The following is a 22,663-nucleotide window of genomic DNA, read 5'->3' on the forward strand; positions in this document are numbered from 1 at the left end:
ACCACTCTGGGCACGTGTGATCCACAGCCCCCTAGTAATCACTAGTGTGTGTGTGTGTTCTAATTGCACAGATGGGTTAAAAGCGGAGGACAAATTTCTATTGCGGTGTAAAAAAATAAATAAATCACAATTGACAAAAATATGGCACACACATTTAAGTGTTGGTTTAAGGTCTGACTGCCCTAAGGGACCCAATCTACAGCACAAGTGTTAACAGTAGTACAGTCAGTCTAGAGGCCTGTCAAGGTTTCCTCCTTCTGCTGTGGGGAGTTTTTAATTGCCAATGTTGTCTTTGTCTTGCTCACGGGGGGCTTGGACTCAGACATCTGTAAAGCTGCTTTCTGACAACTGCTGTTGTAAAAAACAATACCTATACAAATAATTTGACTTTGACATAAATCTGCTGTCTAAACCTTAGTAGTGTGTTCTTTAAGTTAACATGGTTAAAATGGTAGAGCAGCTGGAGTACTGAGTGTCATTAGAAGTTGTCCTTGTACCTGATGTGGGCTGATAGGTGTTGGACAGCTGTTTAACGCTGCTCTCGGAGGCTGAATACACAACACAACAGCTGACGTTTCTGGGCAAGACCACATAAACAAACTACACAGAGTGTGTGCCAAGAACCAGCCCTGAAGCTGTTCACTAACCCTATCTTGGAGTGGTATTCTCTCTGTGTCTCTTTCTCTCTCTCTCTCTGTTACTCTCTCTCTCTCACACACACACAAACACACGCACACTCACACAATCACACACATACGCACACGCACACACACACACACTGCGCGCGCACACACACACACACAGTACTTTATACAATTATTCATTCATTTCTCCATGTTTTTTCTTCTCTCCCCTGAAAAGTATTCTTGATATGTCACTGCGGTGTAGTCCTGGTGATACTGACGCATTTTATATTTTTATTTATCCAGTTTAATATGCAGTATGAGCGCACGTGGTAGTGTTTATGGACTGTGTTTATTGGACGGTGCTGCCCCGCGTGCTCGGTCCAGTTATCTCCGTGCGACTTTAGTTTCTTGGTTTTACCGTCGCGCGCGAAGAGTTGATGCAGAAGGTCTGGAGGAAAGTGAGAGGACCGTTATCACCAACATGATGCATCTGAACAACTCCGCGGATCCCCTCTCGCAGTTTTACGCGCTGGCCAATTTCTCCACGTTTTGGAATTTGTCCCTGGACGACGGGCTGTACGAGGCGAGGTACCGGACGGAGACGCGGCAGCCCGCCGTGAAGGTGCTTCTGATCGTGGCTTACTCCGTTATCATCATCATCTCCCTGTTCGGAAACGTGGTGGTGTGCCATGTGGTGGTGAAGAAGAAACGCATGCACTCCGTGACCAGTTTGTTCATCATGAATCTGGCCATCGCCGATATTCTCATTACGCTGCTGAACACCCCGTTCACTCTGGTGAGTTCACCTAGTGACATTAGGAACAGGCGCATTAATATTATATTAATCTAATCAAATCAAATATATTTGTATAGCGCTTTTCACAATTATGTTGTCACAAAGCGCTTTACAGGATTTACAAGGTTAACAATACTAATTAATGATGATGATGGTGTTGGTGTGATAATAACCAGGGCTGATTCTAAGTGTCCAGTTATTCTTGTTCAAGAAGTACAGAGGGCATCAGAATTGAGAGTTTATAATGTGATATGATCACAGGGTTCAGGGTGGTCTGTGTCTATAACTTCATAACATCATCCTAATCCGCATAAGAACGTTAAAATGACTTTTAAACAAGGACAGCTACTGGTCCAGACCAACCTAAAGGTAATGTTTTAACGAGGACAGATGAAGTGTTTGAGGTACATTTCAAAATAAAGAAATGGGCTTTTGGACATATCAGAAGTGTCTAAGGGCGAGGATGCATCTTCCAGAAATAACTGTCATCAGACCTAAACCTGCTCGTCCTGTCTCACACGTACCCATACACAACTTGTGCTTAAAACACATTATTTATTGGGTCAGTAGTTACAAATACGAATGAGCATGTTAAATGAGCAGGTTAAAAATTACTTTGCCGTGGTCTGTGTACCTGCAGGACATCGTCAATGTAGCGTTATGTGCAAATATGCACACCAGTTCAGAAAAGGGGCAAAAATAAAAATATAGAATAATCTAGAATACTGTATAATTAAAGTCAGATGTGAAACAGAGAAAAGTTATACGCACTTCATTAAATCATGCACAAATATTAGCCATACCTCTTACACAATAAATTCAACAATGCAGCTGTACCCATCAAACAATCTGTCCCTCTCTCTCTCCAATTCAACGCAGGATAGTTTTGTGTACATATAATAGAAAGTGCTATAACAATATAAAGGATTAATTTAACTGCAGATAACGCTCCACGTTTTCAGGGCAGCAACAACCCTGCCAAGGACAGCATGTTTTTAGCTTTCCTTAAAAAGCCTGTTTCAGCAACAATGTTGTTCTAGGCTGAATGGCTCTGTGCAGTTCTCGCAGTGTGTAACATAATTCCATTAAATTTTCCACATTATCACACCATGCACCCTGGAACACAGTGGTGGGTGACATTAACACACTTACATTAGCATTATTGCGCACTACTGTATTAAGTGCCTTGTACCATAGCAGCATAACAACAGTTGTTATGTTTTTTTAAAAAGATCAGCTGGATAGAAAAGTTATTGCATATTTTTGAGCCGCTTCAGCAAATATTTTCATGTTATTTGTACTTTGTGTAAGAGCAGAATAATATTAGTGACACGTACATGTGTGTACCAGGTGTGTTTTAAATACGCTGTGTTGCCGTGTATGAATTTAATTGTGTGTGCATGTATGTGTGAGTGAGCACCTGCCATAACGACCAGTGTGTGTCTCCACAGGTACAGTTTGTGTACAGTACCCATCATAACCACCTGTGTGTGTGTCTGTTTGTCCACAGGTGTGGTTTGTGTAACGATGTGCGTGTGTGTCCACAGGTGTGGTTTGTGTAATCATGCGTGTGTCCACAGGTGTGGTTTGTGTAATCATGCGTGTGTCCACAGGTGTGGTTTGTGTAATCACACGTGTGTGTGTGTGTCCACAGGTGTGGTTTGTGTAATCACGCGTGTGTCCACAGGTGTGGTTTGTGTAATCACATGTGCGTGTGTGTGTCCACAGGTGTGGTTTGTGTAATCACACGTGTGTGTGTGTCCACAGGTGTGGTTTGTGTAATCACACGTGCGTGTGTGTGTCCACAGGTGCGGTTTGTCTACAGTACCTGGGTTTTTGGGAAGGCCATGTGTCACGTGAGCCGCTTCGCCCAGTATTGCTCTGTTCACGTGTCCGTGTTTACACTGGTTGCTATCGCCATCGACAGACACCAAGTGAGTGTGCGCTAAGACACACACACACACACACACACACACACACGTGTCGTTTCTTTATGCTACACTAATCTACCTCTGGAAGATCAGATCAGCTGATTTATATTCCTCTGACACCATTTGTGTTGACATGACCCCCACCTACGACCCCACTGACACTATTTGTTTTGCCATGACCCCCACCTACGACCCTCTCTGCTACACCTGAATCCTGATCCATCCTACTTCACCTCCACCTCAGACCAGAAATAGGACCATTCCACCCTCTTCACAAAGCTGTTATTACCCACCACGGCTGTGGGCAGCTACCACGCTTCACGCACTGATCTCATATCCTTCACTGCCAGGCACAGGTCCTTGTACAGGTCTCTGAATTCTTGGAAACCCTTAGATTTAAAAACAAGTATCAAACCTCAAAAGACGTTTTGAAAAAAGTCAAATATTGGCACACTTATGAAAACAAAACACCAGGATTCAAAATCTGCTTCTGAAAGTGATAAAAACAAGTTTCTTATTTGTTGTTTCGGGTCCCCAACACCTCTGCAAATTTCCAGTCACGTCAAAGTTCTTGTTCTTCTTTGCACAGAGCAGCTAATGACAAATGTTACACAATATGTTTGCTCCTCTTCGTCACCGATGTTGTAGTGATTAAAGGTGGGGAAACCAATGCACACAAAACACAATATGCACACAAAACAATAACTGAAGAGATGGCGAATCAAACGTGTAAAGCAATGAGATATATTCAGATTATTTCATGCGAGCTGTCTTTTCATCTTTACATAATCTTTACATCTTTTTAAAAATGAACTTTAATTAACGAATGTGGCTGTAAAATCAAGAAAACTATAATTAACTATAACTATATTTCCAGGTGTGTGTGTGTCTAGTGATGTTCTTACTGCGTGGACTTTGGCAATTAATTTATCTTTCGGTGCACTTTGTGTTTGATTTTCACCGTTTTTGTCACCTACTGTGTGCTTTTACTGATATATCAACTTTACCTTCACAAACGTCCTTCTCTCCCTCTCTGCCTGTCTGGTCCAATTTCTGCGGATCCGTCTTGTTGGTTTATTCTTCTCAATAAAACCAAGTTCTTTTATTTACGAGACACGTACAAGTCGTGCTGTTTTGGGTCAGACTACACACGTCTCCGTCTAAAGTCTGTTCCTAATGTAACAGGTAACGTTAGCCCTCGTATTTGACGCGACCTACGTTGAATTTGACCTGGCTAGCGTTACTAGACGTTACCAAAACCGTTTTATTTATATTTTAATTCAGAAGACTGCTTGTTTTCTGGGGGTAAAATAAGCGCCTCGTGTGGCTCTTCACAAGATGAAGGAACCGTGTGGAGGGAGTTCAGAGTAGCCGGACACCAGAGATTCGTCGAAAATTACTTATTTTGTTTTATTTATTATTTAATGTATAAAAAATAATATCACGTTATTTTAGTGTTTAAGGACTAAAACGGTAAGAGAGTAAACTCTCAAACGTGAGTAAATGTTAATTATTTTTTTTAACGTTACATAAACGGCGTTTTCGTGGCGTTACCCTCCACTACATCCGTTCATCACATTAGCGTTTGCAACACCGATAATGCAAATTTCTTCAGAATATAAAAGAAATGTGTGTTTGAACATTTCTAGAGAACAGACCCGTGGAAAGTGCGACTGCGTGTGGCTTCACCTGAGGAATCACGCGCGTCTCGTGCGTCCTGCGACGCGCGCGACAGGTTGCCGACCGCCAGGAGACTGAAGGGGGGGGGGTCACCTCACCTCACCTCTGGGTCCTCGTGCTCGAGCTGGCGAGGTCCTGTCACTACCAGATTTACAAGCATAGATAAGAAGTTAACGGAGCAGCAGACATCGTATTTTGGTTGAGTTATCGTAATTAAAACGTATCCATATATAATCGTATTATTAAAATCTGTTTTAATTGCGATAGTTTTACAGGAACCGTTTTACGTAACTGACCATGTGGGACAGCCCCGAGAATAAAGGCTATTTGTGATAATAGCCCTTATTACCTATTACAGGGCAGTCAGAGATGTGCTGGATGTTGGCTCTGTTATCCAGCACTGGGTCGGAACTGAAACGGCGACCATGTGCGTACAGTGCAGGACAGAAACTTAAATTCATGGATGAATGAATACGCGTCCATTAGTTGAGATGAACCACTTAGGGATTAGCCGTAGTCATGCACAGGTACCACACCACACCACACACACCTGAGATACAGGCCCGTCTGTTCCCTGCTTGTTGTCATTCAGAACGTGACCCACGGGCTCGGCTGGGTTCAGATGGGTCTGGTTGCTCCAGGAAGAGCTTGGCAGAATATCTGAGTCTTTGGCTCTCATCGTCAAAACACCAGTTTTGCTGGTAGAAATACGTGGTCATGTGACCAGACGTGGTCATGTGACCAGACATACGTGCCCGCGTCACCACACACACATGTCCACATCACTAGATACACATGTGCCCATAATTAATGGTTATTTTATAATATTTGAGACCTACTTTAACCCATAGCCCTTCATCACTCAGTCTTCATTACATCATCATTATGTCTATTCTACAGATTTATATAGATTTTTTAGCAAGCTATAACCTGCAATTTGTGTTCTTAAGACGTGATTTGCTTCTTGTGACTGGTCATGCTGTTGTGTTTAACATATGAATCATCAGTGTCTACATCCTACAAACCAACAGACAGTTCAACAGTTTTGCTGGCCAATTCTGTGGTCCACAGCAATGCCTTCCAGATACAAACGGCACATCTAGAACCCACTCTAGAGCTTTTCTTAGCTCAAATGCATAAATTAGAGCTGACACTCATTTCAGATCTGGAGTGCTAGAGCAGAAAGAGAACTCAACCTGAACCGTTTCACCATGCAGACATGTTCAGCCTACACAGTATGCAACAGAGACTTATACCTCTGTGTTTCTGAAAAAAAATATATATGCAGAAATCTCACTGATGTACAACATCAGGTTTAAGCTGCCACACTGTGTTTGAAAAAACACCTCAGGACCTTTAAGGGAGCTTTGTCTTCTGCTACAAATGCTGACGGTCATAAATAAAACACTTATTAGTGCACATTCCTGTGTGTTCATGCCGATTGTGAATAAAGGTGCAGTGGGTGAGGTTGCTGGTTGGTTTCTCTCACCAGGTGGTGATGCACCCCATGAAGCGGCGGATGTCCTGCTTACAGGGCGTGGTCTGGGTGGCCGTCATCTGGGTGATGGCCACGTGTTTCTCTCTGCCCCATGCCATCTACCAAACACTGTTGCGCCTCGAATTTGGGTGAGGATTATTTACTCTGCCCCGTGCCATCTACCAAACACTGTTGAGCACTCTCAAGTCAACGAACCAGATTAGCCAAGAACGTCAGTGGGTTTTGTGTTTGATTGAGGAACAAGCTGAGGACACATGCTTTGGGTCTTTAAAATCTTACATAATTTTTGGTCAGTTGGTGAACTGCAATCCTTCTCCAAGTGCAGTGGTTGTGAGGCCAGCTTCACCCTGTCCAGGTGGAGATCTGATGGAGATCTGGTGGAGGTCTGTGTTTGGCTGCATGTGTTGTTACTGTTTTTTGTAGTGGAGAGGGCCATGCCAGATAAATACGGAGCTCAGCTCAAAACCCAAGAAGACTACATCTCTTTATTCAGTACAGGCAGCATGTCTGGAACCAGCACAACCATCAGATCCGCTTAAAGGCACGAATCCTTCATCCTGCCAACTTGGAGTCCAATCAGAGCTTTTAGCTGCACAAGGTTAATCTACTCCAGGAGCAAGAATAAACAAATAAACACAAATAGGCAGGGTCCTATTCCATTAACGGGAAAATTATTTCATTTCACACCTTTTCACGTCATAGTTTATCAAAAATAATGAATTTTGTGTATTTTACGAGACAAATACTCTGATTTCACGGCATTAATTAAATGGCATCTATGATAGCCTATTTACACTAACTTACAATCACATAGTGTTGATGTATTTAATGAATAATGAATGAATAACAGGGAAAGAAGCCGGCTGGGTGAGGGAGTAACGTGAGGATGTCAGATGTGTACGCCCTTTGGGTATCTTAGTGCCGATCTTTATGTATAGTGCAGTGTTTGTGTGTATGTTTGTCTCTTTGTCACCCGACGCGTGATTTTGTGTTGGGTTGTGTGGGTGTAAGCAAAAAAGTTTCTCTAAAGCGTTTTTCCAAAGCCAAATGACTCACACTGCATCAGTGCACATTCCCAGCACGTCTGTGCAATTCCTGGAAGGTAAAGAACTGATGTACATGTCAAGCTGTAGGGATGGTGCGTGCTTCCTGCCTCCTGCCCGTATATCTGAACTTCCAGCTGTGTTGAGACCACCTGGGAAGGCCAGACATCTGCTAGGAGATGCCCAGATGAGAGTGGAACCTGTTCTTCTGCAGAGCAGGAGACAGTCGAGTGTGACTCCGGCATTCGGTGTTTGAACACGTGCAGTCAAAGCTTCAAGGTCATGATCAGAAATGTCGTCAGACGTTGCATGTTGAAGTCGGCGTTGCGTTAGCCGAGCCCCAATCGCTCAGGTAGCTATCCACAACATTCCTTCCTCCCCACGCTGTGCGTTTCGCTCTCAGGGGAGATCGCACCTCATTATGTGGGACCTTAACGTCTTGTAGCTTTCCAAGGCACATCTGGAATATGCAAATATGTAACAATCTAGTCCCACCAACGTAAACACGCAGTCGTTTTAATGACTTGCTTTCACTCTCACGCAGGTTCACTCTCTCATTCTCTCACCAACATTCACTCAAATCAGGCCTCTTCCCCAAAAAGGATTTTATTCTTAGACCCAGTCTGTCCCCACACACCTGTATGAAAAGCCTCACTTCTTCTCTGAACTGGAAGATGTGTATTAATGGGTCCTTGGCCAAGTCCTCCTCTTCAGACCCAGAAGTCTCAGCTCCTGGAGACCCATCACGCTGGCCTGCTCCTCCGTCTCCAGGAGGTGTGGTTCACACTGCAGTGTGTGCTGCAGTCCGCAGGGCTCACAGTGTCCTGAACACTTAGCACTTTGGGCCTGAAACAGACTTGCACGTGCTAAAAAGGGCTGATGTGTGATGTTTGATAAAACACAAGCACACAGACTCATTCATTATCGACTGTAACATATAAACATGTTTCCCACCATGTAGACGGTCCAGCTGCTGTGTTCTGGAGAGGAACCGCTCTGGTGTTCTGGTGTTGCTCTGCTCAGCCCGGCAGCCCGTTGTATAAATGACAGTAATCGTTTGATTGTGGCTCTCTCAGACTCTCCCCTGGTGCCCGTCTACTCCTGTTACTCCCTGTCACGCTGTGTCACTCTTATTATTATTTTCTCTCTGTGTTTTATAGGTAGCACTAGCAATTACATTATTTACAGATGTTATTATAAATCTGTACATGTAATAATCTAAATATATAATAATCATTAGTCGTTTGTTTGATTATACTCTCTGGTCATACCTCAGGTGACAGGCTGCCATATCGTGCTGCATGTGTGATCAGTTCACTCTTCTCTCCTAATCTTCTCTCCATCTTCCACTCTTCCTCCTTCTTTCCCTCTCTATCTCTCTGCTCACCCTCTCTTCCACCTTCTCCTTCTCTCTCTATCTCTCTCCTCACCCTCTCCACCCTCTCTCTCTTCCACCTTCTCTCTCTGTCTCTCTCTCTCTCTCTCCTCACCCTCTCAACTCTCTCTCTCTTCCACCTTCTCTCTCTGTCTCTCTCTCTCTCTCTCCTCACCCTCTCAACTCTCTCTCCCTTTCTCTCTCAACCCTCTTTCTGTCTTTCTCTCTCCACCCTCTCTCCCTCTCTCTCTCTCTCTCTCCCCTCTCTCTCCACCTTCTCTCTCTCCTTCCACCCTCTTTCTCTCTCTCTCCACCCTCTCTCTCTCTCTCTCTCTCTCTCTCTCTCTCTCCCTTTCTCTCTCTCTCTCCCCCTCTCTCTGTCTCTCTCCCTCTCTCTGTCCCTCTCTCCACTCTCTCTCTCTCCCTCCTCCCTCTCTCTCTCTCTCTCTCTCCCTCCACCCTCTCTCTCCCTCTCTCTCTCTCTCTCTCTCTCTCTACACCCTCCCCTCTCTCTCTCTCTCTCTCTCTCTCTCTCTCTCTCTCTCTCTCCCTACACCCCCCCCTCTCTCTCTCTCTCTCTCTCTCTCTCAATTCAATTCAATTCAATTCAAGGTGCTTTATTGGCATGACAAATATTGCTTCATTTGTATTGCCAAAGCCTGAACACTTATAATATTAGTAACACTAGATAAAAGTTGGGCTCACAACTCTAAACATTACAAAATTGTTAAGGAGTAAACAACAGGTAAAATTAATATATACATACACATAAATACATTTCCCTAATTAAATAACAAAATCAGAAGTTGAAATCAAATAATACATGCATAAGGGGGTAAGAAGGGGAACCACATGTATATTTACATACATCAAAGACGTGTGTGTGTGTGTGTGTGTGTATGCGTATATGTGTGTATGTGTGTGCGTGTATGTGTGATCACTCACTGTCCCTCTCCCGGTGGCAGGCCATGACGTATTGTGCTGCGAGTGTGCAGCAGTCTCTGTGCTCTCCTAGTAGGTAGGGGAGTTTCTCTAGATCAGATAGGCTGTTGAATGTGGGGTGTTTATTGATGAATTTTATGTAAAATTTGTTTCGAATATCAGTGAATTTTTGGCATTCTGTCAGGAAATGCAGCTCTGTTTCAATTTTACCTATCTTGCACTGTTGGCAAGTTCTGTTTTCCTGGGGCACCCATGATCTTCTGTGCCTGCCAGTCTCTATAGCCAGGTTGTGCTGGCTGAGTCTGTACCTCGTCAGGGTGGTTCTCAGTTTCAGATCAGTCACTGTGCTCAGGTACTCTGCCACAGTGTACTGTCTCTTTAGGGCCAGATAACATTGCATTCTACTTTGTGATTTTGTCTGGTTTTCCCAGTGTTCTGTGTATGTTTCTCTCAGATTAGCTGTAATGTTGTTGGTTCTGATCAGATTGGTCTTGATTTCCTGGTCCTGAATCTGGTGAGTGTTAGTGTGTGAGTGTGTGTTAGCGAGTGTTAGTGTGTAGTTCAGGACCAGCTGAGTGAGGGGATCTTTGTTCTCTTTGCTCAACTCCTGGTACTGCAGGGCTTTATAATGGTATGAGTGGGGGTCACTGTGCTTCAGGTGCGTCCAGAATTTGATTGCCCTTTTGTGTATTTTTATCAGTGATGGGTATTGGCCTAATTCTGCTCTGCATGCGTTGTTGGTGGTGTTCCTGTGGACCTTTAGGATATTTTTATAGAATTCTGCATGCAGAGTCTCTGTTGGATGTTTGTCCCATTTGTCAAATTGTTGATTTGTAAGCAGACCCCACACCTCGCAGCCATAAAGGGCAATTGGTTCAATTACAGATTCAAAAATTTTTAACCAAATTTTGATTGGAATTTCTGCAAAGATTTGTCGTTTTATGGCGTAAAAAGCCCTGCGAGCTTTACCTCTCAGTTCATTCACTGCCTGATTAAAACTTCCTGAAGAACTTATTTTGATGCCTAAATAATTATAGGCTGAGGAGTGTCTAATTTCCTCTGAGCCTAATCTAAATCTAGATGTGTGTTTTGATCCCTGAGATCTGGGTCCTTTCTGGAATATTACTATACTTGTCTTTTTGAGGTTTACTGCCAGGGCCCAGTTCTGGCAGTACTGCTCCAGCAGGTCCAGGTTCTGCTGTAGACCTTGCTCAGTGGGGGACAGCAGAACCAGGTCGTCTGCATAGAGCAGGAATTTGATCTCCGAGTCGTGCAGAGTGAGACCAGGAGCTGTGGATTGTTCTAATATTTTTGCCAATTCATTAATATAGATATTAAATAGTGTTGGGCTTAAACAGCAGCCCTGTCTCACTCCGCGCTCCTGAGAGAAGGAGTTTGTTTGTTTATTGCCAATTTTTATTCCGCACTTATTTCCTGTGTACATTGATTTAATTAGATCATATGTTTTACCCCCTATACCACTTTCAAGAAGTTTGTAAAATAATCCCTGGTGCCAAATAGAATCAAAAGCCTTTTTAAAGTCTATAAAGCATGCAAAAAATTTGTTTTTATTTTGGGCAACGTATTTATCAATTAGAGTGTGTAGGGTGTAAATATGATCAGTGGTGCGGTAATTTGGTAAGAATCCAATTTGACTTCTACTCAAGACACTGTGCTTCATAAGGAAGTTTAAAAGTCTATTATTTATGATGCTACACAGCAGCTTCCCCAGGTTACTGTTCACACAGATGCCTCGGTAATTATTAGGATCGAATTTGTCTCCATTTTTAAAGATTGGTGTTATTAGACCATGGTTCCAAATCTCAGGGAAGTAACCTACACTCAGAACCAGATTAAATGATTTTAGAATGGCCAACTGAAATTTTGAACTCGTGTGTTTCAGCATCTCATTTAGGATGCCATCCGGTCCAGGTGTCTTACTTGGTTTAAGTATTTTAATTTTATCTTTAAGCTCCTGCTCAGTAATTGGGAAGTCTAGGGGGTTTTGGGTATCTTTAATAGCCAATTCTAGTTCTTCATGTTTTCTGTTTATGTCATGTTGTTTAGAATTTGGATCCAATTGTATCTTCTTAAAAAGTGTTTGGAAGTGGTTTGTCCAGATGTCTGCATTCTGAATGGCCAATTCTTCTTGATCTTTCTTTCTCAGGTTGTTCCAATTTTTCCAGAATTGGTTTGTTGTGATTGACTCCTCAATTAGTGTCAGTTGCTTGTAGGTGTATTGAGCTTTTTTTGTTCTGAGTGTACGTTTATATTGCTTAAGAGTTTCACAGTAAAGAAGGCGTATGTGTGCGTTATTTGGCTCTCTGTGTTTCTGATTGGATAATTTCCTTAATTCTCTTCGCATGTGTTGGCACTCTTGGTCAAACCATTCATCTTCTTTTTTGAGTTTTGGTTTTGATTTGCTTTTCATTTTCAATTTGGCCTTTTCTGCTGTTTTATCAAAAATCCAATTTAGATTTTTTACTGCCAGCTTCACTCCTTCTTTACTGTGAGTGTATGTGGTGTCCAGAAAGATGTTTAGAAGTGTTTGAATTTGTGGGTCTCTGATTGCTTTCTGGAATTCTTCTGAGCTGTTTTGGGCCCATCTGTATGATCTTCTGATGTTATACAGCTTACTGGGCTGTGTGAGTGGAGTGTTGTTAGTATCTGTCCTTTTAATGAACACAGTAATTTGGCTGTGGTCAGACAGAGGGGTTAGTGGCTTAACAATGAATGCACTGAGAGATAAAAGGTCTAAATCTGTTATCATGTAGTCTACTGTACTGTTCCCAAGAGGTGAGCAAAACGTGTACCTTCCTAAGGAGTCCCCTCGTAACCTACCATTGACCATGTACAGACTCAGACTTTGACAGAGCTGCAAGAGGTTTTTGCCGTTTTTGTTGACCACTTGATCCATATTGCTTCTGTGGGCATAAGGAGGGTTGTTATTGTACAGAATTTTGTTTTTAATGTATTTATCATCCCTTGAGTTTATAAAATCAGGCTGTGTTCCAGTTCTTGCATTTAAGTCCCCACAGATGAGCACATTTCCCTGGGCCTGGAAATGGCTCACCTCTCTCTCTAGTTCAGGGAACATTTCTTCTGAGTAGTAAGGGGATTCTACAGGAGGAATGTATATGGCACAGAGGAATATGTCTTTCTTAGAAGCCATGAGTGTTTTTTTTATTTTAAACCAGATACAATATTTTCCTATTTTCATTGTTTGTATGCAGTTGTGTAGTATTTCTCTGTACCATATGATTATTCCTCCTGAGTCCCTGCCCTGACGCACTGAGTTCAGCTTTTGAGAGGGTATGATAATTTCTCTATAGCCACTGGGACAGTGAGTGGTCATATCAGTCCTACACCATGTCTCTTGTAATACAAGGATGTCAGTGTCCTTGATATTGTGTTGAAAATCTTTGTTCAGACTTTTTAATCCAAAGGCTGATGAGTTTAGGCCTTGGATGTTCCACATGCTGACTGAGAGTGACGCCATGTTCATAGTTCTGTCCCTATTGTTTAAAATGAGATAAACCAAGACACTAAAGCAACTTCAAGTATAGAACATAACAATGTAATGTTTGTGTTTCATATGTAATAGATAGTATAAAGTAACTATGTTATATCTATGTTATAAAATTCCAAATCTTTGTTGTTGTGTTTTTTGTTAATTTAGTTTTTAGCAACTGTGTAATAATAGTAATTATTATTATTAGCCATAATAAAGATCCACAATAATCTTTGAATTATTTTCCCAGATATGTAGTATTTGTATGTTAGGTGAGTTTTGTACAGATATATTGCAGTAATTGTTTAATTTCACCCATCTGTGTAGACGTGTGTGGAGTCTGAAGGGCCTCTGCGTAGCTGCGCTGGTTCTGTTGAATGTTGTCCTGGATCACAGGGGCTGCTCGGGGTGTGGGCGTGTTCACAGGGGCTGCTCGGGGTGTGGCTGTGTTCACAGGGGCTGCTCGGGGTGTGGCTGCAGTGTGTTCACGCTGCACAAATCTGGCTCGGGGTGGGTGATGGGCTGGTCTGGGTGGATGGACCCCTAGTGCTGGTCTGGGTGGATGGGCCCCTAGGGCTGGTCTGGGTGGATGGGCCCCTAGTGCTGGTCTGGGTGGTGTCACCTGGTGGTTTGGTGCTGTTGGTGGTCCATAATGTGCAGGCTGAGGTGGGCTGTGTAGTCCTAGCAGGTGTTGGGCTTTGTGGAAGTGCTTGCTGTTGGTTGGGCTGATGGCTGCATGTCTGTGTCCATGTTGCGGTAGTCTGTCCCTATGTTGTTGTGTGGTGTAAGGTCTCCTGCCAAGTGCAACATCTTTAAGTGTCCTGGTGAAAATCCCCACTGTGTGTTTGTTTATGTGCACGTGGTCATAAAGGTGGTAAGGGGTGATGGTGGCGTGGTGAGCCAGGTGCACATTGGGCATGAGGGCACATCCTCTAGAGATGTCTGCATTGACCCTCTGGATGGTTGCAGGGTGGAAGTCCTTACGTGGCAGGACTGTGGACACAATAATTTTGGCAGTGGGAAATGATTCTGCTGCTCTTTCTGCCACTCTGCATATGAGTCCTCCTACTCTCTCCTCCTACTCTCTCCTCCTACTCTCTCCTGCTCTGTCCTGAGGTCATTGGTGCCCGTGTGTATAATGATGTATTTGGGAGTGCCAAGGTTGGGGTCAGATAGTATTCTGTGGGCATCTTTTATTTTAGGGCACCATATTTTTGATGTTGTTAGACCTGGAAAGAGCACGTCTTCTTGTATGAATCTCCCATTTGAGTCGATCAGAATAGCAACATCTGTGTTTGGACCTACAGACGTGCTGTTGTTTATCTGCTCGGTATCTACTCTGTTTTTTCTCACCTTTTTGTGTGGAGATTTGGGTGTTTCTGGGCAGGTCTCAGGGCAGTCTTGCTGTGTGACAGGCGGATTTTGAGTGCAGCTAAGCTGTGAGGTACTGGGAGAGGGCTGAGGGCCGGTGTGGGGGGTAAGATGTGAGGTACTGGGAGAGGGTTGAGGGCCGGTGTGGGGGGTAAGCTGTGTCTCTGTCTGAGTTTGTAGATTTTTTGTTGTGGTGTTTTCCCTGTGTAGCTCTTTTTTGAGGTTTATTGTCTCTCTTTTTAATTCTTGTTTTATCAACTCCAGTTCTTTTTTTGTGGGTGGTTTTAATGTGTGTGAGATCATTTTGTAGTGCTTTTTTCTCCTGTATTAGGTTTTCTATGTCTCCCTTCAGCTCCTGTACAGTCTCCTTTATCTGGTTTCTTACTTGGCTGAGCTGGTCCTTGAGGAAGCTTATATCTTTGCTGATGGTGGTGTGGGTGTGGACGTGCTCCCTCAGCTCCACCAGCTCCACCTCCATCAGGGAGAGGCTGTTCCTGATCTCCTCTACGGTAGAGGAGAGGCGTGGGCTGAGGGGAGGGACAGCGTTGGCTGAAGCAGAGTTGTCCTGTGTGGTGACACTGGGGTTGTGGGGGGTGGTTGGATCTTTCCCGGTATGTTGTTGTTGTTCAGGAGTGGGTGCTGAATCATGGGTTTCTGCACTCTCACCTTCAGCTAGTGTTGTGAGTTTGGAGAATGCACCCTCAAATCTCCTCAGTGCTTCCTCACTGCCCTGCACCATTACTGTACCGTTCTGGTACAGGTTCACTGTCAGAAGCCGATTTTCAGGAATTTTTTCTCTGTCTTCAAATATGTAGATTTGTCTGCCTTTACAGATCCCTCGTTTAGTGATGTAAGTAAAGTGCGCACATATAGCAGAATGCCAGGCTGCGCTGCGCTCAGTGTAGAACAGCAGGTTAGTGGTGGTGCTTTTCCCTTTAATTACACTACAGTCTCTAAACAGAGTCTCCGGGTTTTCTCTCTGAGTTTTCTGTTTGTATTGCTGTCTGCTGCTCTCACACTGGACATCTGTGGGGAACGCGAATGTCCGCGAGCGCGGAGCCGTCGCCATGGTGATGCTATATAGCCGTTTAAAATACGCGTCTCAAAACAGCCAATCAGAGCGCGATCTCAGTGACCGTTGGGCTAGCTGCGTTAGCACGGTTAGCTTGTTTAGCGATGATTAGCGATGTTTAGCTAGCTTGTTTAGCCGTGTCCTACCCCCTCTGAGGCGGAGTGCTGGTGTCCGCGTGTAGGTCCCGAGTTCAGCTGTTGCTCTGCTCCAGAGTTGTGTGTGTTTTCTGGGCGTATGGTCCAGTTGTTGGTGCTGTTGCTGGTGTGGGTTTTATCTGTCCTCTGTCTACTCTTCGTAAATTCTCCTGCAGTATTTATTCCAGTATATTAAAGGATTGTTTCTGTCTCTTTTCCTTGGTGTGGATTGCTTTTCTTCTTGCTCTTCTATCTCCTGGGTTATATCTCCTCTAATATCTAATCATATCTCCTCTAATATCTCCTGGGTTTAATCTCCTCTAATATCTAATATCTAATCATATCTCCTCTAATATCTAATCATATCTCCTCTAATATCTAATCATATCTCCTCTAATATCTAATCATATCTCCTCTAATATCTAATCATATCTCCTCTAATATCTCCTGGGTTATATCTCCTCTAATATCTAATCATATCTCCTCTAATATCTAATCATATCTCCTCTAATATCTCCTGGGTTATATCTCCTCTAATATCTAATCATATCTCCTCTAATATCTCCTGGGTTATATCTCCTCTAATATCTAATCATATCTCCTCTAATATCTAATCATATCTCCTCTAATATCTAATCATATCTCCTCTAATATCTCCTGGGTTTAATCTCCTCTAATATCTAATATCTAATCATATCTCCTCTAATATCTAATCATATCTCCTCTAATATCTAATCATATCTCCTCTAATATCTAATCATATCTCCTCTAATATCTAATCATATCTCCTCTAATATCTAATCATATCTCCTCTAATATCTCCTGGGTTATATCTCCTCTAATATCTAATCATATCTCCTCTAATATCTAATCATATCTCCTCTAATATCTCCTGGGTTATATCTCCTCTAATATCTAATCATATCTCCTCTAATATCTCCTGGGTTATATCTCCTCTAATATCTAATCATATCTCCTCTAATATCTAATCATATCTCCTCTAATATCTAATCATATCTCCTCTAATATCTAATCATATCTCCTCTAATATCTCCTGGGTTATATCTCCTCTAATATCTAATCATATCTCCTCTAATATCTAATCATATCTCCTCTAATATCTCCTGGGTTATATCTCCTCTAATATCTAATCATATCTCCTCTAATATCTAATCATATCTCCTCTAATATCTAATCATATCTCCTCTAATATCTAATCATATCTCCTCTAATATCTAATCATATCTCCTCTAATATCTCCTGGGTTATATCTCCTCTAATATCTAATCATATCTCCTCTAATATCTAATCATATCTCCTCTAATATCTAATCATATCTCCTCTAATATCTAATCATATCTCCTCTAATATCTAATCATATCTCCTCTAATATCTAATCATATCTCCTCTAATATCTCCTGGGTTATATCTCCTCTAATATCTAATCATATCTCCTCTAATATCTCCTGGGTTAAATCTCCTCTAATATCTAATCATATCTCCTCTAATATCTCCTGGGTTATATCTCCTCTAATATCTAATCATATCTCCTCTAATATCTAATCATATCTCCTCTAATATCTAATCATATCTCCTCTTCTATCTCCTGGGTTATATCTCCTCTAATATCTAATCATATCTCCTCTAATATCTCCTGGGTTATATCTCCTCTAATATCTAATCATATCTCCTCTAATATCTCCTGGGTTATATCTCCTCTAATATCTAATCATATCTCCTCTAATATCTCCTGGGTTATATCTCCTCTAATATCTAATCATATCTCCTCTAATATCTAATCATATCTCCTCTAATATCTCCTGGGTTATATCTCCTCTAATATCTAATCATATCTCCTCTAATATCTAATCATATCTCCTCTAATATCTCCTGGGTTATATCTCCTCTAATATCTAATCATATCTCCTCTAATATCTCCTGGGTTATATCTCCTCTAATATCTAATCATATCTCCTCTAATATCTCCTGGGTTATATCTCCTCTAATATCTAATCATATCTCCTCTAATATCTCCTGGGTTATATCTCCTCTAATATCTAATCATATCTCCTCTAATATCTAATATCTAATCATATCTCCTCTAATATCTTATCTTATCTCCTCTAATATCTCCTGGGTTATATCTCCTCTAATATCTAATCATATCTCCTCTAATATCTCCTGGGTTATATCTCCTCTAATATCTAATCATATCTCCTCTAATATCTCCTGGGTTATATCTCCTCTAATATCTAATCATATCTCCTCTGATATCTCCTGGGTTATATCTCCTCTAATATCTAATCATATCTCCTCTAATATCTCCTGGGTTATATCTCCTCTAATATCTTATCTTATCTCCTCTAATATCTAATCATATCTCCTCTAATATCTTATCTTATCTCCTCTAATATCTAATCATATCTCCTCTAATATCTAATCATATCTCCTCTAATATCTAATCATATCTCCTCTAATATCTAATCATATCTCCTCTAATATCTCCTGTAGTAGTTGTTGTGCTGAGTTTAGCTTACAGGTTAGACATGGATATGCTATCCTAGCTAATCTCGGATTTTTTTTTTATTTATTTATTTTATATATATATCCTAAGTAATATGGCTGTAATATAATATACTTTTATACTTACTATTAACACTTCATTAGGTGATGTTCAGTTTTCTAAGGTCTATCTCATCTTAAACAATTAAAAAGGTAAAAATTTCAGGAGCTCATTTGAAACACGACTTCTCTCTCTCTCTCTCTCTCTCTCCCTACACCCCCCCCCCCCTCTCTCTCTCTCTCTCTCTCTCTCTCTCTCTCTCTCTCTCTCTCTCTCTCTCTCTCTGGTAGGGACAGAACTGTGAGGGTCGTTTGTTTGCCATCTTTCCCCCACCCCTCTGACCTCTTCTGGAAGTACCTGGATCTCACCACCTTCATCCTCCTCTACATGTTGCCCCTGACGATAATCTCCGTGGCCTACATCGTCATGGCGAAGAAGCTGTGGATGCGTAACGCCATTGGAGACGTCACGCTGGCGCAGACAGTCGCTCACCGCAGGAGGAAGAAGATGACGATGAAGATGCTGATGGCGGTGGTGGCGGTGTTCGCCATCTGCTGGTTCCCGCTCAACTGCTACGTGGTCCTGCTCTCCAGCAGAGTGATCCAGGCCAACAACACCGTCTACTTCACCTTCCACTGGTTGGCCATCAGCTCCACCTGCTACAACCCCTTCATCTACTGTTGGCTCAACCACAACTTCCGTGCTGAGCTCACATGGCTCCCCCTGCTGGGGCGCAGGGGAAAGGCTGTGGGCTGCCAGGAGGCCTGACTGCCCCGCCTCCACACCCCCACAGCCCCGCCTCCACACCACCTGCCCCGCCTCCATGGCACCACAACCCCGCCTCCACACCACTTGCTCTGCCTCCACACCACCAAAGCCCCGCCTCTACACCACCACAGCCCCACCTCCACACCACCACAGCCCCGCCTCCACACCATCATAGCCCCGCCTCCACACCACCTGCCCCGCCTCCATGGCACCACAGCCCACCTCTATGCCACTACAGCCCCGCCTCCACACCACCACAGCCCAGCCTCCACAACAGCACAGCCCCTCCTCCACACCAATATAGCCCCGCCTCCACAACAGCACAGCCCTGACTCTACACCACCACAGCTCCACCTCTACACCAATATAGCCCTGCCTCCACAGCACCTCAGCCCCGCCTACACATCACTTAAGCCCCTCCTACACACCACCTCAGCCACGCCTACACAGCACCACTCACCAGAAGCTCTTCTATGAACAAACAGCCGTCATCTCTTTCAGGCACATGTAGTCTCTCCTTTTCTATTTCCTTTTCTCTCTGTCCTTCAATCATTCTCTCTCCTTCTCTCTCCATCACTCACTCACTTGTTCCTTGTCGTTCACACACTCTCTCTCTCTCTCTCTCTCTCTTTCTCAATTCAATTCAAGCTAGCTTTATTGGCATGATTATACCAAGTGCAATTTTGACAAAGCAAGTCAGTCGGAACTGAACATGACAATTGTCATAGGTGACAAAATAATAATAATGAAAAAGAAAGAAATACCAATACACATAATGAGTAATAAAGCAGATAAACGTAACGATAAGGAGAGTGCTGGGTGTGTCACTGTTGGCAACATTTCTCTTTCACTCACTCTCGATTTCTGTTCAGTTCAAGGTCGCTTTATTGTCACAAACGTTTGGGAGCTGAACATAATAATTGCTATAATAGTTAAAAATGTGATAGAGTATAATAAAGGGATGAAACAGAATCAGTAATAACGGTACTTAAACATAATGAGAGCTGGAGAGGGTGTGCTGGTGACGAGGGCCTTTCCCGCTGTCTCTCGTCTGAGTCCTGCCGTACGAGTGTGAATGTCTGGCTGCTGGTGTTCTGACGGGCCTACTTGCTTGGGTTGGTGACTTGGGTCATTCAGACTTTGTTCAGCAGTGCTAGAGACTGACTGCTCTATGTTAGGGGGTCAGTAGGTTAGTTAATCTCAGAGGGGGACTGAGTTTAGGGGTGAATTCTTGGGTATGAAATGTGTCATATTGTATTCTTTTTACTAGATGCAACCAGTTATATAAATCTCTATGAATCACTGGAGAAAACTCTCCTTCAATCTGTTTTTCATTCATTCTCTCATTCTTATTTTCAGCAATCATTTATTGGCATAAATGTTAAAAGTTTCATTATTGCCAAAGCAATTAACATAAACAGGAAAGAGGGAAAATGTTAAAATAAAAAAGAGAAAGTACAAAAGAGCAGTATTGACCCACTGGGGCCTGGAATGGGCGGGGGCTATCACTGGGGCCTGGAGTGGGCGGGGCTCTCACTGACGTGTCCAACCCCTCAGTTCTCTCCATTGGATGGCCAGTGTTACAGGACACAGTCCTGATTCAACCCTGCAGGCTGTGTTTGGTCTATCTTAAAAATGATTTTTCAATGGCAAAGAAAATCCTCTTAGTTCAGTCACAACTAAAACTCCCATGAAACTTCCTGTCTCACCTACACATGTATATTTCATTCAGTATTTGTGCTGTTTTTCATACAAGTATATGGGCTTCCTTTATTTTAGGTCTTTTATGAAATATTAGTATTTTAGTTTTTTTAGGTGATTAATTCTCAAAGGCCAGGTTTGACAGAATTCTTCTGACAGATGCATGCTTTGATGTCGGTCCTCTCTGGAAGGTGATGATTAAGCCATATTCTCTGCGCTACGCAGACGTTTAACTGCAGTGAGGACCCAGGCTCTTGGTGGGGTTGCTCCACCAGCCGGATCTTCATGGTAAATACAGTAGACCTGACGTAGCAGCCATGACTAACTCCTTGTGGCTGGTACAACTCTCTACTCGAGTTGTTTCAGTTTTCACTACCAGCTGTGTACTCTGAGGTCCCTGCACACGTCCTGTGTGTGTCCGTAGAAGTAATGTCCTAGGTTACAGCTGACATAGATGTTCAATAGTTGAAGAAGTTGTTTTTCTTCTTCTTTTTACTCTGTATTGTGGGATCACAGCCTCTTTTTAAAGACAAAAGTTTTAGGATAGCTGGACTGAATTTAGGGTCAGTGTTGTTCATTCTGCGAGACACGTGTGGCGTTTTCTGGGGTTCAGATATCCGAGTCTTTCCCATAGCTCTCTGTCAGTCACTGGAAAGTCTAGTGAGGTTTGATGACCCTCTAATGGGTTCAGAGTTCAACGTTGTCTGATGTTTTCTGTTGTGCATCATTTGTTGGGGAATTGCTGTTTTTTCAAAATGTTCTTCATGTATTTCCAGCTATAATTGTCATGCTGTTAACTGATTGATTAGTGATCCGTAATTTGCCTAGAATGTTGGCTATCGAACTTGAAATTGTCCCAGAAATGTATTGAAATTGATTCTTCTAAATCACCTGTTTTGTATGTGTGTGTATTGGAATGTGGATGCTGGTTGTGTGTCCTGCTGGTTTTAATTGGATAATTCTCTGAGCTCTTTTCTCATGTCTTCTGTCCTCGTCCAACCACGTGTAAGATTCTGCAATTCTCCAGTTTGTTTTTGTCTACTGTCCAGTTGACAGCTGCTATGGTCTCTCTCTCTCTCTCTCTCTCTCTCTCTCTCTCTCTCTCTCGTCTCTCTCTCTCTCTCTCTCTCTCTCTCTCTCTCTCCTCTCTCTCTCTCTCTCTCTCTCTCTCTCTCTCTCTCTCTCTCTCTCTCTCTCTCTCTCTCTCTCTCTCTCCCCCATCCCCCACAGACTGAGGTTCTCAGTCTGTGCTCTCTCAGTCTGTGTTCTCAGTCTGTGTGTTCTCTCAGCCTGTGTTCTCAGCCTGTGTTCTCAGCCTGTGTTCTCAGACTGTGTTCTCAGACTGTGTTCTCAGACTGTGTTTGGGTTAATGTACCAGAGAACATGCTAAAGTACTTAGTTGTTTTGTTCCAGTGTGGATCTAAGGTCTTTTCCATTTGGTCCACTGGTCTTTAAAGGCAGTGTTTCTCTGGGACTGGTCTTTAAACGCAGTGTTTCTCTGGGACTGGTCTTTAAAGGCAGTGTTTCTCTGGGACTGGTCTTTAAAGGCAGTGTTTCTCTGGGACTGGTCTTTAAACGCAGTGTTTCACTATGGCAGGTCTTTAAATACAGTGTTTGAGAAACTAGATGAAACACAATCAGTAATAATAATT

At 42.8% G+C, this 22,663-nt stretch overlaps 1 protein-coding gene across 2 annotated transcripts; it reads left to right on the forward strand.

Annotated features, from left to right (window-relative positions):
• The first annotated feature begins 874 nt into the window (after positions 1-874).
• On the forward strand, positions 875-22,112 carry gpr83 (G protein-coupled receptor 83). 2 transcript variants are annotated; one of them, XM_076987694.1, is made up of 4 exons: positions 875-1,422; positions 3,231-3,356; positions 6,526-6,659; positions 18,833-22,112. In XM_076987694.1, the coding sequence occupies exons 1-4, from the start codon at positions 943-945 to the stop codon at positions 19,308-19,310; spliced, it is 1,218 nt and encodes a 405-aa protein (XP_076843809.1). In that variant the 5' UTR covers positions 875-942; the 3' UTR covers positions 19,311-22,112. The 2 variants fall into 2 exon arrangements, with proteins under 2 accessions (XP_076843809.1, XP_076843810.1); XM_076987695.1 differs by having other exon boundaries at positions 18,839-22,112.
• Positions 22,113-22,663: the final 551 nt, after the last annotated feature.

This window comes from Brachyhypopomus gauderio, unplaced genomic scaffold (genome assembly GCF_052324685.1).
Source record: "Brachyhypopomus gauderio isolate BG-103 unplaced genomic scaffold, BGAUD_0.2 sc54, whole genome shotgun sequence".
NCBI classification, from domain to species: domain Eukaryota; kingdom Metazoa; phylum Chordata; class Actinopteri; order Gymnotiformes; family Hypopomidae; genus Brachyhypopomus; species Brachyhypopomus gauderio.

What these genes read in the sequence shown, in the direction of transcription:
- gpr83 (XM_076987694.1), top strand. Translation starts at nt 943, where the DNA reads ATGAGCGCACGTGGTAGTGTTTATGGACTGTGTTTATTGGACGGTGCT. An exon ending in TGAACACCCCGTTCACTCTG is followed by an intron (nt 1,423 to 3,230) that starts GTGAGTTCACCT and finishes GTGTGTCCACAG; the next exon opens with GTGCGGTTTGTCTACAGTAC. An exon ending in TCGCCATCGACAGACACCAA is followed by an intron (nt 3,357 to 6,525) that starts GTGAGTGTGCGC and finishes TTCTCTCACCAG; the next exon opens with GTGGTGATGCACCCCATGAA.